The sequence below is a fragment of the Cynoglossus semilaevis genome, chromosome 10 (genome assembly GCF_000523025.1).
Source record: "Cynoglossus semilaevis isolate Cse_v1.0 chromosome 10, Cse_v1.0, whole genome shotgun sequence".
Lineage (NCBI taxonomy): Eukaryota > Metazoa > Chordata > Actinopteri > Pleuronectiformes > Cynoglossidae > Cynoglossus > Cynoglossus semilaevis.
Window position 1 is genome coordinate 11967951 of NC_024316.1, and position 15850 is coordinate 11983800.

General features: G+C 39.3%; 1 protein-coding gene across 6 annotated transcripts in view; it reads left to right on the forward strand.

Annotated features, from left to right (window-relative positions):
• perm1a (PPARGC1 and ESRR induced regulator, muscle 1a) overlaps positions 1 to 15297 on the forward strand; it is a 42686-nt gene extending 27389 nt beyond the window's left edge. Inside the window, exons 1-5 of one of the 6 annotated variants that reach the window (XM_025059438.1) lie at positions 5993 to 6243; positions 8436 to 9461; positions 9888 to 13538; positions 14320 to 14436; positions 14735 to 15297. In XM_025059438.1, the coding sequence (XP_024915206.1) occupies positions 9377 to 9461; positions 9888 to 13538; positions 14320 to 14436; positions 14735 to 14850 (3969 nt within the window). In that variant the 5' untranslated portion in view covers positions 5993 to 6243; positions 8436 to 9376 and the 3' untranslated portion in view covers positions 14851 to 15297. Of the gene's footprint in view, positions 1 to 5992; positions 6244 to 8435; positions 9462 to 9887; positions 13539 to 14319; positions 14437 to 14734 lie in introns of those variants that run through there. The other 5 variants (XM_025059437.1, XM_025059439.1, XM_025059435.1 and 2 more) reach the window with 5 other exon arrangements.
• The last annotated feature ends 553 nt before the right edge of the window (positions 15298 to 15850 follow it).

The window sequence follows — 15850 nt, forward strand, 5'->3', positions numbered from 1 at the left end:
GCAGGGGAAAGGGATGGTCATATAAGAGAAGGTGAAACAGCAGGAGTAGAAAGAGACATTCTGGCCTGAGGTGGAATTAGGAGGCAGCAGGAGGGGGTGAGTGAAAGCAGAGGTTTTTAAACCTCTCATCCAAAAGGCTATTGTACCTGTGCCTGTCTCTGTCGGACGACACTGTGTGTTAGAACAGGGTCTGACAAAAAAGTGCCATTTTGTTCCTCTTCAAACCCAACGAAATTTGGACAGATCTGCAAAATATTATAAATACCACAGATTATTCTATTTTATTGTATTTATTCATATTAAACCATGCATATTTGAGTCCTCCCAAAATAACACAGAACCGAATAAATACACTGGTCGTCCATTTTAAAATAAACACTCATGAATTAAAAATAAAATAAAAATATTTCACGCAGCCTTGGCCTGAGTGATATATGGATAAATACATTAAATGTAGTTAATTAAATTCATCTGTTCTCACCTGTCTACAGCATTAATACATTTCCCTAAGACAGAAAAACAACAGTTGCTGTTTTTTTAATGGTGTAACAGCAAAAACCATACATTTGATTAAAATTTAACCCAAGATCAATACCAGAGCAACCCGTGCAGGTGTGTCAGACGTTTCCAATACAAAAACCAAAGACTAGATGTTTAGCTGCACGGACCTCAGTTGACTTGGCATCCCAAATATTTCTGCCATTTAGTCTGAAGAATTAAAATGATGCAAAAATTATTTATATTATCCACCATTATATGTGCAGCACACACTGTTAGTGTGAAGGTTTTTGTACCTGCTAACATCACTGTGGAAACAGGATTGACTTACTTGGTCTAGGTAACAGAGCAAGGGATCAAGACATCCATGATAATAATTATAAGACTACATCACAAACCAGGTGCTGACCATTGACACATCCAGACTCTTACAGTCCTTGTCCTCCATCTGGTCCATTAACCGCGACAGAAGAACAGTTCTGCCTTGTGACTAGCTTGACTTTGTAATTCTGAGTCAGATTAAAGAGTTTCCCTGATAAATGTGGGTCGTAAAAAAAAAAAAACTCACTCAACATGGTGAGAGCCCCTCTTGATTACTTCAGAGGGACGATATTAAAAAAGACTTCACTCCTTTAAATCTCCGTCTCCACATGCTCACTGTTTCATGTTTGGAGTGTTGTGGAAACATGGGCCCCAGCTGATCGCTGTAATATATGATGCTGTTAGTTTCCTCATGCCAAACAGTCGGGTACCACCGGTCACCACTGTGCTGAAACACTTTTAATCAACCGGAACCCACTGTGAAACCCACTGCCAGAACCAAGATGTTCACCTCAGCAACCTCAAAGCGACAGCTAGAATTTACTAATATCGTGTGGCAGTCCAGCAGCTTTCACTATAATGTACCCACTGACAGCACTAGTCTCTCACCGCCCTGCCACCCCCTTCTAAGGTTATATTACAACACAGTAGGAGCTCTAAGAGAGTAGAGGACAGGGAAGAAGTGATTGTTGTGGGTTCTCGAGACAAGCTGGCATTTTCCCAGGCTGCCGTGGGGGCAGGCTATCTCCCAGCATGTCATGCTCTGTGAAGTTTGATTAAAATTTTGAAGTACACAAACGTTGCTCAGGTATACGGTCTTTATTGCCAACCAACCATCGACCAAGATGAAACAAAAAAGGTGAAAGTGCCGGTGTTGTGCTTCTGACCCTCTGTGATGTTTCTGGTCTTTTCCCACAACATTATGTAGCAGCATTATTGAAGTTAAACCGTGTTTGTGGTTAAACATTGGTCTATGATTCCTTACAATTAGAAAGCAGTGTTTCATCAGAGGTCACATCTACCCCATGTCAGTGGAATTCTCTTCAGAGCAGGAGAAACATTATTTGAATAGGACATTATGGGATGTATTATGACAAGTCAGAAAAAAAATTGAATATATAGAATTTCAAATTCTATCTCCTTTTTATTTGATTTATTAATGTAATATTAGCAGTTCCATTTAATAAGTATTGCATGAACTATGTTACGTTTTCTTCACACCAACTGAGCATTATTATTGTACTCTGCAAAAAACTCAGAACTCACAGTCTTGGCCTATAGTCATAAAAAACATTTACTACAGTTTTGTGATGAGATAATTGTATCTGTTATATGAGTTAACAGGCTGCAGCACCAGTCTGCTCCAACAGTCCACAATCGTTTTTCTGCTGTGTAACTATGTTGTAGCTCTGTGAGGTAATAAGCACTGTCAGTGTTGGTAGTGCTGACCTCTGACCTTGTGCTTTTGTTAAGTCCCATTAGGCACAAGGGAACACATCAGCCAAGACTACTTATTATCCTTTCTGTTTTGGCAACTATCAAGCAAAAAAAAAAGCTTCAACTTTCCTGTTGTTAAATTCCCCATTTGTCCTCTGGCCTCCAACACGTAAAGAGACTCTTTCCTTGGAGAGCAGCTCTACATAAGACCCAGACAAGAACCTGAGCACTTGTCAGGGAGCCGTTGTATTGTAGCATAAATGGTCTCAATGCAAATTCTACCACACTCTCAGGCGACAGAGGCCAGAATTGACTGACTTGTTGTGTTAATTTAGCTACCCTTCAGTCCTACTTCATCCACAGTCTTCTGGACCTCAATGGTAAAAAATGTATTGAGTGTCAGCCCAAGAATGTGCCATTCAGTCTGAGAGCAATGTGTCATTAACAAATGTCAGGACACAACAAAACAAGCTGTGGTTACAGCCAGTTTCCACAGTTTACCTCCTCTGTTGATGTGTATTAAGTACTTTCAGTGGAGAGTCACAGAGTGGGTGATCCACATCAACAGCAAGCTGCAGTTGAGAAAGTGGAAATATGCGTTAAACCACAAATGGGTTATGAAGTGGCAGGTTGTTTTTTTCTACAGACAGAAGGATGTGTGCCCTACCACAGTCATTCTGCCCAGTGACAGAGCTGCAACAAGACGGAGACTGTGGTTACTCAGGGGACATTCAGTGCTGGCAGCAACTCTACACCCACTCTTACCAGCTGGCTGACTCAGATCCAGAGGGCAGTCAGGGCAGAGTGCACACAGACAGACAGAAACATGTACAGACTTCAGGCCTGAGGGTGGGCACCACAGGGCTGCTCTCTCCAACTGTGATTTACAGGCTGTGCTTGACAAGGTTGCAACCTGTGCAGTACGCCTTTTCCTTACTGGGGAGGAGACACCATGAAAACATGACTTCATGATTAGGTTACTGTCCAAATCCAAAGATAACACCTTTACGAGAAGCATGTATCGTCTCATGACTTCCTGCTGTCAGCATGGCTGATGAAGTGGCTACAGCTTTGCACTATTACTCGCATTGCTACTGTTAATTTGGCAACTATTTTAGTATCTTCATTTGCAATTAAGGTGAAACTGAGAATGAGTCAAAGCATATTCCCGATTCCGGTTTCAATCCTGTAATTGCAACACTTGATATCATAGCCAAGCACTTGCATAGTTTCTGAGCACATTAGGACTCTTCAGTAGAGAGGTGGAGACATGGATGGTGCTTTTGAGCAGTGCCAAAAAGGCAAAACAAGCCTTTAGCCGGATGAGCTATTGTTTTTCTTCTGTCGGCATTGACAGATGTTAACAACCGTGTATGTGAGATTATGAACCATCTACAAATCATTTCCTCAATATAAGGTTCAGAAAGGCTTTTATCTACAACTAACTTGACACAAACCTAAGAACGAGTAAAATGGGTGTTCACTATTTGTTCGAAATGAGTAAAATTACAGTAAATATAAAAAAAGGCCTCAGTTTTTAATCGGCATCAGACATTAGAGACAATGAGAAAATGAAGAAGAATTCAAAGTGTGTGTTTAAGTTTTCACACGCTGTCTGTAGTGGTGACAGGCAGCACAGGAGCCTGGATGTATCACAGGGGAGGAGAGGGTTAGTCAGACAGCTCTGTTTGTCTGCAGCACACTCCAGAGCTGTGTGGAGCCACGTAGGAGCTGAGGAACAGTGCTGCAGTGTGAATGGTCTCACCACTTCCTATTGTCCCCCTGCCTCTGATAACCCCAGTGTGATCCTGGCCAAAGGAAGGAAGGCCATCAGTGGGTATGTGGTGTTAGGTTTTGTCAGCCCTTTGTCCTTAGATAACTTATTAACCCAGAAAGTCTGCTGAGAGAAGAATGATCTCTCACACAGCCGGCTGTGTGGCTAAACCCAGAGCAAACAGCTTTTCACGAGTCTGCCTGCTGACGGGCAAAAACAACAAACAGAAAAGACTAAAATGAAACAAATTAATATTTTTTCTTTAATACAATACATCCTGTGAAAACCAACCTGTGATAAATATCCATAGAACTCAGTCATAAACAAACTCCAGATGAGTTAACCTTTCATAGGACATACACAGACATAGGTTCAGTCACCATGCATACATCAGCATAGCCACGGGATGAGAATTGCACTTTGTTGTTCAGTGGAAGACAAAATGTGATGTTTTCCACAACTGAACTCCAGAGATGAGGCCTGCAGAGCTGTGGTCAAAACAGACATAGAAAAGCGTCAGCCAGGGTCACACCTCAGGCATAAGGATAAGGAGACGTGTCTGTTCAGCTAATGTGTAGGTCTACGAAGAAGAAAAATGAGCCAAATTGTTTCATGTGAAAAAAGTCAGACTGCCTTTAGGCTGGAAACTGTGAGAAGAATTTCCCTAGCCGTCTGGGGGTCTAAAAATACATCCACACATTAGCTATTGGGTAATGATGTGCTTGTGTGCCTAATGAGGTTGAAGGGCAAGGATGAACGGCAGACTGAGCCAGTGGATTGAAGTGCTATGAATGAAACTTTTGTGCAGTAGTAACTTGTAGCTCTCAGCAAGTCTGCTCTGTTTCCTATCAAAAACAACATGGGTTTTATTCCTGAGCGTGTTTCAGGGAGTGTGCCATGAAAACACACAAATAAAGCGGGTTGTCAATGAGGTTGTTTTACAGCTGCACTGAGACTCAACGGGAAGAGACTTAAAAGCAGTGAGCTGACAGTGACATGATCCAGAAGAATCAATCTGACAGATACATTTTTAGATGTCAGTCATCCACTGCTCCGGGGGAAACAACATAGGCTAGCAACATAATTTCCATTGAGTGAAAACTTCTTCATTTGTTCCTTTCACTATTGCAGCTTGTATTCTGCCCCTAACCTCACATACACCCACCATACTACGTAAGGAGCATATGATAACAAAGGGGGAAATTATTCTTCAATGTTTTCTGTTTGTGGATTCAGTGTGGGGTTGTCTGCCAATGGTTAGATCTTAATTTCTACACTGTAACTGGTCCATACTTACATTTATTTGACCTTTCCCTCCAGGTGCCTTATCTGACAGTTCATTGGTTGACATTTTTCAGATTAAAAGCTTTGCACACCTGCAGAGATATAGTTACGTTTGTCTAGACCCCTGTTCAGGTCAAAGCTAGAAGAAACCACAATGGCATTAAGGAAGGTCAAACACACACACACACACACACTAAAAGTCAATAACTGGAAAAAAATGTGTTTCTTTTCTGAAAAGTAAAACTAATCCAACAGAAGAGCTCCACAGGTGTTACTGATAGCAGACACAACAAAAGAATCCAAGACCAGCAACTATCTACATAGTGTATCTGCTTAAACCGTCCATCACAAACTCATGAAAACAAAGCCAACTGCTCTCCAAATCAGTTGGATGTTGCATTGTCAATCTTAAATACGGAACAAGTCTCTCAGCTAGTCTTAGAAAAAGTATTAACACGGGTTAGTGAACGTGACCTTTGGAGAAAACAAACTGTTGCACATTATGTTTCATGTTTTCTTTGCTTTGCATCTTCCATCAAAAACTGCTGTTGGAACTTTACGATAAACCTTTGCCACCCTAAAAATGGCAATGGCAATGTTTACCATTTTGGTTTATGAACCTTTTAATTTTTTATTTTTTTATTACGTGTGTTGTACACGGCCTGTCGAGTAAACAGATGTAAGTGTAGTGGGAACCACAAGTGACGCTTTACGGCAGTAGTTTCGTCTTAAACGGTGGCTGTTAGTCGCCATCTTGTGACGAAAATGTGGTACTAAATGCTGTTGCTGCCTTACAGACGGAAAACCATATCTGGGTGATCAATATTAACCGTGTAATTGCCAGTTATGAACTTTGGACATAATGGTACGGAATTCGACCAGATCGTAGTTTATATGATAAGGTCAATGACGCTGCAATGGAGTTTCAGGTGAGCACGATGACGTTTTACTCCTAGAAATACCTGCTTGGGACCAGACTAGTTCATGGTCAGCTTTAAAATTGTCGTTAGAGTGGCCTTTATGTGGCCTGTAAACTGTATAGTTTCGCAAGTTTAAAAAAAAAACACCAAGTTGAAATGTTAAGTTATGCTTTAGTAAAACACACGAGTCATGTGTTTTCTGTTTCTTACATATTTCAATTGTGTTATTGTGAGATTTGGCTAACCTGTAGCTACAGGACCTACTTTTATATGTTTAGACCATGGTTTTTTGCTACCATTTGATTCATAACACTTTAAAATACAATCCCTACAAGTTCTGCTAAAACAGTGTATGTTAAAAAGTTAACAGCCAAAAATTACTATAGTTTAGCCAAAACATACTAGCAAACCTACCAAAAAGTTACTTTTGTTTTGATACAGACATTGTAGCAAATAAATAACCACAGGATTAGCAAGAATTAGCCCAAAGTACCTATAACCTTACCAAAAACGTCACCCCAAAAAATTAATTAATTAATTTAAAAAAAAACAGAAAACAATGGAACATCTAAGTCATTATACAGAGGCTAATACAGTTCATTTTTAACACTGGTTTTTATTCCTAGAAAATTCCTAAATTCACTTCAACATGTGTGGCATTACATATTGTTGAGCTGCCTGTGTGCTTTCCAGACACCTTCCAAACAGGAGGTCTTTCTCTGCTGTTTACTGTTTCACCACACTTTACCATAATTAAGACTTTGCAGCCCTTTTACCACAAGAGATGCCACCAGCCAGGGGTGCTTGGTAACAGGAGCATACACAAACTCTTCTCTGTTTAAACATCATGTCACCAGGCTGCTCCAGAATGCATCTGTTTACTGGGCTTTGTTTAATTGACGATACATTCCCGGGGCTGACATGGAAAACAATTAGGGTGAAATTCTGTTGCATTAGCTGCCGTGAAACAGCCCAAATAGATTCCGATCTTAACTCCCAGAATTGACTCATGAGAGCCTAATCCTGTTGATGGAAACAGAATCCCACCCATGTCAAAACGGCCCGCTGCCCCAGGTGCAATAGCCACACAGGCCCTGGCTTGTCTCCTTTATCACAGCTGATGAATTGAGAGGAACCTCTTAGGCACACAGCCCAGACTGTGCTTTGGCTAATTAGAGGCTCCTTTTTTCCTCATAAATATCTTTAGTCATTAAAATTAGGTGGATAAAGACAGCAGTTACAGCCTGGGAAAGAGCGAAGCACAGACCCTGAATGTAAAATGACACTGTCATAAAAATATTTTGCAAAATTAACCTAAAGCCTTGTTAACAGTTTTGTCATACAAATTTAAACTGTTCATATTGAGTCGTTTTTGAGTAGTAGACATTCAAATACATCATGTGTTTTTTCATTAAAACTCCTCATCATTAATCCAGGTATAATTTGGCTCTAATTGGGGTACATTAAACATCTGTCAGAAACAGTTTAGCAGCTGTTAATGAGATCAGGACTGATAGCTTATCTCGGTATCTTTCAGTGTCAGCGACATTTTGACAGCATGGATGCTCCCGTAATCACATTGTTCTCATTAAGTCTTACTGATAGCTGTAAACAAAGACTCAAGTCTCTGTCAGATAAGGAGCAAACCCTAATGTTGGATTTGACATTTGATGCTCAGGTTTTAACCCCACGTCTGTGTGAAAATATAAGCTGATGAGGACTGCTAATAATGTTTATGGAATCAATGTTTAAAGGCAGAGAAGATGTCAGCACATGTGGAATTAAAAAAAAAGAAGACTCTTAGGAATTAAACCCTTTTTTTAATTTTAGCTACTTTTTTCTAAATGAACGGTAACATTTAACTTTTTTGGACAAACAGTCCAAAAAAACAGTCAGTTGTTGCTCATGAATTAGAATTAGAATTAATAAATAATAATTTCCAGAGCTGTTAAATTTCATAATAATTTACCATTGCATTCCTTAAACTGTTGCAGCAGTTGCTGATAAATTCTAGAGACATTTTCTTTTTATTCATGAAAATTTTAAATAATTCAGTTGTGGCCTCGAGAAATGTTACCAGAAACAAAACAAATCTACATTTCTGACTCTGACTTTAAGTAAAATCAACACAGCTTAAATCAAATAAAATAGTAGTAAGAAGGTAGTAAATGATAAAAAATTTATTTTGCCTCTCTCTCTAGTACAGATGGATCACTTGAGTCATGTCCATGCAGCCCATGCTCAGCAGCATCTGGAGTGTTTGCATGGAAATATACAGATTCACTGTGGACAGATGACGTCATACATGTGAGTTTCAGCTGACACACACGCTCCTCATGTGACCCCTATCTGCCAATGGCCTGACTGTTGTTGGAGCCTGCAGCTGCTGCCACCAACACTACAGTTGTTAAGAGCTTGTACAACTTCTTTACACTTTACAATAAGAAACAAAACAGTTTAAAGTATTGAATAGATACTGTAGGTTTTAATGTCTAACGAGAAAAACTCAATATTTTTTTTCTAGATACAAATTGAAAATGTTTAGCTAGAATACTGGCGAACATATTATTATTATTAAATGTGTTTTATTGGATAGGCATATTAGTTTTAAATAGTTTTCCAGACCACCTTATGTGATGTCATTGTAAAGATTTACAAGTTTAAAAAAAAATTAAAAGTTAACAAAGTCTTTGCATGAAAAACATGGTCATCGGATGTTGGTTGTCAAAACAAATAATTGGTAAATAATTATTAATTAATTTATAATTAATAATTATTTGCTTTAGGATTCCTACTGATCCACTATTAGGTTCTTTTTTTAACAGCTCTTCAAACATTTCATAAAATTGCAAATAGCCCAGGTATCACAGAAACAAAAAACGAATTCACTCTTTTAGCATTGAGCTATGTTTTTTATAGCTTTAATAAATTAAACAATAGTAAAACTAATGACCTTAGTAGCAGTTAAAACGTTGGCTGGAGAAGAGAGTCTATTTAAAGTCCTGAAACATTAAACTTCTGTTGGAAGAGCCTGCTTAAGAACACTACGTGTATTACGTGATCGGAAGCACCGCTCTATATTTATCCAATCATGAGGCTGGGGCGCTGAGGGATCATGTAAAAAAAAAGAAACGCCCACCCCATGACGTACAGCGCGGTGCTGCAAAGAACCTGGCCTTGTACACCTTCAACTGCTCTTCACCAGAAACACTACAGAATACTGACAGGTTGGTTAACTTCAGCACATTTCTATGTTGTATAACCTTTGCTGTATATTAAATGTAATATCACCAGGTTTCATCATGTAATCCGTGATATTTTTAGTTACTTGGCTCCATTTAACTCTTTTCCCTAGAGTAATTCTTGTTACGTTTTGTTATATAACATAATGGTGATAGGTACAGCTACTGTAGCATTTTAATGGTTTTAATCGTTTTCTTCAAGCATTTCTTTGTAATACCAATGTTAGTAACCAATGTTTTGTTTTACTAGGTACAGTATATTTGACATTATGTAACAAAACTGCTAATTTAGTTCTGCTAATATATCTGTGGTAAACTATGACACAGATGGTTTATTGATTTTTAAGAAAAAGAAGATAATGGAGATTAATCTGATTCTCTGTGTATTTTGTCTGCACCTGTCTTACTCAGTTGGACAGGTCATTTTTGTGATAATGGAGGAGTTTGAGTACAGTGTGGAGATCTCTGATGGTGACTGGCAGAACTTCTTTGCTGAGTGTGAGGCTTGCAACCTGCTTTCCCCACCCCTAGCACATGTGGATGACTCAGGGATGAGTGATATGGATGATATGAGGTCCATGTTAGCTAAAAAGGCTCAGATACCCAGTAGAAAGGAAGATCTTGCAGAGGCCTACAATCCCCCATCATATGAGGGTTCTCCTGTGGAGCATTTCATCAGCAAACATGGCATTGGTGGATTTGAGAGTGTCCTCTCGGGCAGTGAGGAGGATATACACCTGCAGTCTGTCAATGTCTTTTTTGAAAGCCTGAAAAAAGTGAAAAAAACAGACAGCTTTGTTCAGCCACGCCAAGAGAAAACAAGAAAAGTCAGACTGGCAATACCGGAGCAAGAACAGTGTAGTGATGGGCAAAAATCCATCAGCAACTCTTTGCCAAATAAGTTAAACTCTAGAGCTGAAGCACGGTCAGGCCCAGAGGACAGGAGGCCTGTCGACATGAGCAGCAGCATAAACACAACAAAAGATGTAGCGCTCGACTCCAGCATGTCTGCTCACCCTGCACTCAGTGAATCTGTTAAAAGATATAACAAACCAGCTCACTGCAAAATGGATTTGATCATCAAAAAAGATGCCAGCACAGAAACCGAAGCATGTGGGGCAACGCAGTGGTCTTGTTTTCATGACCGTACACTCAGAGAAGAGTGCACAGGAACAATACCTAATACAGCCAAAGAGACGAAAGTGCAATTGTTTTCACCTTTGATAGACACACAGAAAAAACATCACTTGACACCTTTTGCTAATATGAACAATAGTTGTTTACCTCTTAATTTACAAACCCCTGTTTTGCACATTGACACATCAAACATTCAACCGTTTAAAACCGTACAGCCGGAATTGTCTCCATCAGCTTCTATCAAAAGAAAGCGAAGAAAGAAAAGGCGACTCAGCTTCGAGCCCCCTGAGAGTCCACAGAGGTGTGAGACGAGAGTTTTGGTTTGGCCGAGTGACTCAGAGGAGGAGCAATGTACAAGAAGAGGAAGAAACACTCTCGGTGTACCTGATGATATAAATTTGTTACATTGCAGGGAACCACAAAAAAATATCGAGTCAACCCTGTTTTCACTTTCAAGCAATCTTCCAGTGATGACATCAGCAAAGGATTGGTCTCCCACATATGTGCCAGAGAACAAACTTAGACAGGAAAGCTTCAAACCTACAAACTTGGCAGAAACTAACTCCACGTTTACATCAGTTAATGTAAGTGTTGACGACATCGAGTCAGAAGCAAATCGCAGTGATAGAGTAGCAACAAGTTCACAGGAGTCCATCAGTCTAGATGAAATAACTGGCCAGAATAAATTGTCAGTATCAGTCAAGGCAAGTACAACTTATGAGTCTGATGAGACCAGAAAAACAACTCACATGGCAATAAGGACCAGTCACACAGGTCACCAGGAGTCAGATCTCAGCAATGGGACTATCAACAGTTGCAATAAGGAACAGAACCTACCAAGTGGTGTAGCAGAGGTCAAATCAATAACTGACAGTGTACCACCATGTACACAGTCAGCTGATTCCCTGGTGGGAAGCAGCCAAAATGACAGACTATCCGAGGCTAAGTCAGTCTTGGCTCCAGAGGCTGGAAATTGTGTTGGAGACAACTACACACTATGTCACAGTAAGGCTGAGTCCCAACAACAGCTCAAAATCCACCGTTGTGACACAGACCAGTTTTGCTTGGGTCCTGACAGGGCAATGCCCACTGACAAAAAACTACAGGAATCAAAAATCAAATTCTGCCCTCCCTCTCTACAAGAGATTTCTAGAAAAGTTATGGAACTACATTTAAACTCTACCAATTCTTCAACCAAACACTGTGTAGTTTCTGATGTCAATATTAAAAACACAGAACAAGAAGCAGGAATTATTTTGGGAATTCAAACTAAATTAACAACTTCACCATTAATGGCATGTGAGGATACTTTAGCATCTGAAACAACAAATAATCTTAAGGAAGATGAGATGTCCACATCCAATGATCTTACAAGTCTTACAGATGTCACACCAATGTCATCTTGTTGTACCCTACATACAGAATCCGTGAAGTCACTCTCAAATGAAAATATCACAGATTTGTCTGGTAGTTTTTGTTCATCTGTCTGTCAAACGGAGTATGGAAGTCAAGGCCTGGAAAATCTGTTAATCCAAGTAAACCAGAAAGACATTTCTAATCCTGAGCCTGGCAGAGAATATGAGTCACCACACTCATCAGAATCAAAAAGTGAATTCTTGTGTGGAGATATTGTCACCACATCCAAAGATGAATGTGAATCTACAATCCTCACAGACTCCAAACATTCAGTGTTTGCAATGTCATCCTTTTGGAGTGAGATGGAAAAACTGACCATAAATGATATTTTGGGTTTAAGAAAGATGAGCAGAGGTACATTACCCATCACCCTCCCAACTCTTCAAGAAGTTCAGGAGGCTGACATGTTTGCAACCACTGATTCAGGAACATTGGCACTACTTGAAGAGACTAGTACCAAGCATGAATCACCCTATTTTGTAGAAACTGCTGATTTCCCCACTTCCAAAAGTGTAATCTGGGAGAGTAAACCTTTGCCACTCAGTGCAGTCACTGACATTTTTCCTGAGAATTCAGTGTTGACATGTGCTAGTGACACTACCGGACCCGTGCTCTCTGAAAGTGTTCTAAATGGCCCCAGAAGAATTTCCAAAAAAATAAGTGTACAAAATCTACGAGCACTACAGTCAGAGAGCTTCAACAGCACATGGAAAGGCCACACCTCACAAACCTTTGTCGAAGAAGATCCCGGCAATTATGACAAGAATTTAGAGGATCAAAAGACACAGAAAACAGACAAAATGGATTCTACACCTGTATCTTTGATTGACAGCTACATAATCTCTATAACTGATATTTTACGGTACCTATTTGGTGGAAAGCAATTAGATCCCAGCCAAACATCTATAGACAGCTTATCCAACTCCTACACTGAAGGACATTCCGTCCCTGAAATGTATGATCATTTCTTCTCTGAGTTTGATACAGAAAGCTTCTTCTACCGTCCCATCCCAGCAGAAGATCAGGCTAAAGATAAACAGGTCCCCATCTTCTCCTACTCTCGCTCGGCTTCCAGAGATCTGCATTTTCCAGAGGCTTATGACTGCTTTTTTCCATCCTCATCCTCTTCATCTGATGAATCTTCTGAATCTGGAGAAGAAGACAACTGTGGTCCTGTAAAGGTAGTAAGCAGATTAAGCCGCAAGACAAGTACATCCTGGCTTTCCACAGACGTGTATGAACATTTTTACACAGATAATGACCATAAACAGAACTTCTTCTGGAATCCAACATTCTCCTTCAGGAATATTAAATATTCTGGATCAACAGTTCAGACGCAGCAGACGTCAAACTCTCTGCCTTGTATACCTATGATGCAAAGCGATAAAATCCTCCAAAGGACACTTTATCCCACAAATGTTCTGGGAAATCATGATATGATGATTACCAGACATCAAGTTCAGCATCCTTTCAGATATGAGGATTTAAAGACAACTGTTTCAAATCCAAGTAAGTGCTATTTACAACTGTCATGTACCTAACTGTAAGCTTGTGAAATATACTGTGGTGTGTGTATATATATATATATTTATATGTAGCCTGTATAATCTTAAAACTGGATATGAGAAAAACTGTTTAATATGTCAACCATTTAACCTCTTCTAGTTACGCTTGGCCTGCCATGTGGTTAGTTGTAGTTCAAAGTATGTCAGCTGTTGGAGTCATGACCGAGTCAAACTCAACAAATGACACTGCTGTACAATAGTGAGAGTGAAGAGGAATGGCAGTATGTGATAACTTCACTGAATACGTGTCATCTCTGGGTCGTTGCTGTGATATTCTAACTTTGCTTTGTAATTAATGCTATTAAGGTGAAATTAAGATAAGAGAACCCTAATGTTCTAAGGCCAGAAAGTACATTCCCTTAAAAATAGAATTTGCTCTTTTAAATTACATATATTGTGAAATCTTTAAGAAAATCTTTATTTCCTAGTATCCAAAAGGTATCACTCATCTTTTCTTGTGTAGAATTATCATTCTAAGACTCCTGTTCTAATACAGCAGTACCATCCTGTGGCCCTGTTGGTGAAAACAGAATCTGCAGGTGTTAGGGTCTTGACTTGGAACACAATGTGATAGAACGTAATGTTCCGAGCTGTTAGCAGCAACTGTCAGTTTATTAATGTCAGTTATGAAACACTAACTACTCACATCTGTCATCCTGACACTTTTATTTTATGTACTGTGTTTCTATGAAGAGATAAATGTTGTGTGTAAAACTCTGTCCCAGGACTGGATTCCTCCCTCCTGACATTGCAGCAGTCAGATATGTGCCTGGTTTGTATTGCATTTGCTTCCTGGGTGCTGAAGACTGCAAACCCACAAGTAGGAGATGCATGGAAGGCTGGTACGTTTGTTCAATTACAGCTTTAATTTAAGCTTTATTTTTATGCTTTTTTAATTTGTCATTTATTGAATTACCTCAATATGTAGTTAGTTTTATGTTGCCAATGTGAGGCATGCCTTATTTGTGTTGTATTGACACCAGGGGGCATTAAACATTTGGCAGCAGTATACAATCAGAGGTTTACCCCTTTTCTAACCAAATTTAGAAACACCAGGAACCTAATTTTTGAATAAGTCAATTCTCTGTTACCTGACGAAAAATGTGATGACTCACTCAGTGATGTTTTACTTTCCCACAGTGCTGCTGGCAAATGTAAGTGCTCTGTCAGCCATTCGATACTTGCGCAAGTACGTCAGAACGAAAACAGAGGCCGACGAAACCAGACTTTGTGACACAGACCCACCGGAGTGCTGATCTTTCTGCCCATTTACTCAATTTTGCTGTCAACTGTTGCTCTGTTAAGACTGAAATCGATTTGCTGAAGAGACTTGACTTTGTTGGAGACATACTGCTCCGTGTTGCACTGATTTCAACATAATTTATAAACTACAACTGGATGACTACACGATGACTAAAATATAAAAAAGTTTTATTTGTCAGTAGCAGGAATTAACTTGTATATTTAACAAATGTGAAGCTTTAGACCATTGTAAATAAGGTAAGAGAAAGTCATTTTAGAGGCTGAGGGACAATGTCACAAGATACTTTAGAGTTACGTGACGTACAGTGTGTGGCTTTACTTGAGGCTTTAACAGAAGGTTAAATGATGTTGTTGGATCATGTTTGTTTCTTTTTGTGACATTTGTATAGTAACAAAAGTGAATGTGTTATTTATAATAAAAACAAAACCCATTCAAACACACATTTTCATTCAATTGTATTTTCATACTGAAGTCTTGCCTCCAAACTCTTTTTTGAAGCCAAGTTGTAATGCTGCCCTATTGTAGTGTGTTGATATATAGTGAACAAATTTAAATAGGACCAGATGTTTTTAGCTGAACACAGTAGGCCTGTGCTGCTGTATTTAAGGTTGGTCATACTGATGCTACTTTAAGAGACAAATACGAGGAAAAAGTATTTGAGAATAACTGATGTCAGTCAACAGGTTCTGTGTTGCCTAAGTTTAGACATGATGTGCACATTTTACACACCAGAGGGCAGTATAAGATCACAAGAGTTAAGGTCAACCAGCGGTTACCTGAGATTAAGTTATTGGGTTACTGTTATGAATAATAAGAGATCCCACTTGATATGGTCCAACAGACGGTTACACTAAGCTGTGAGAAACAATTACTACTTTTGAATTACAAACATAAAGCTGGTTGTCTCTGTTGAGTTTGTGACTGCTTTATAATACTTTTTGATGGACACTATTGGTTACACCTTCTTCTGTAGTAAATTAGTTAACTTATCA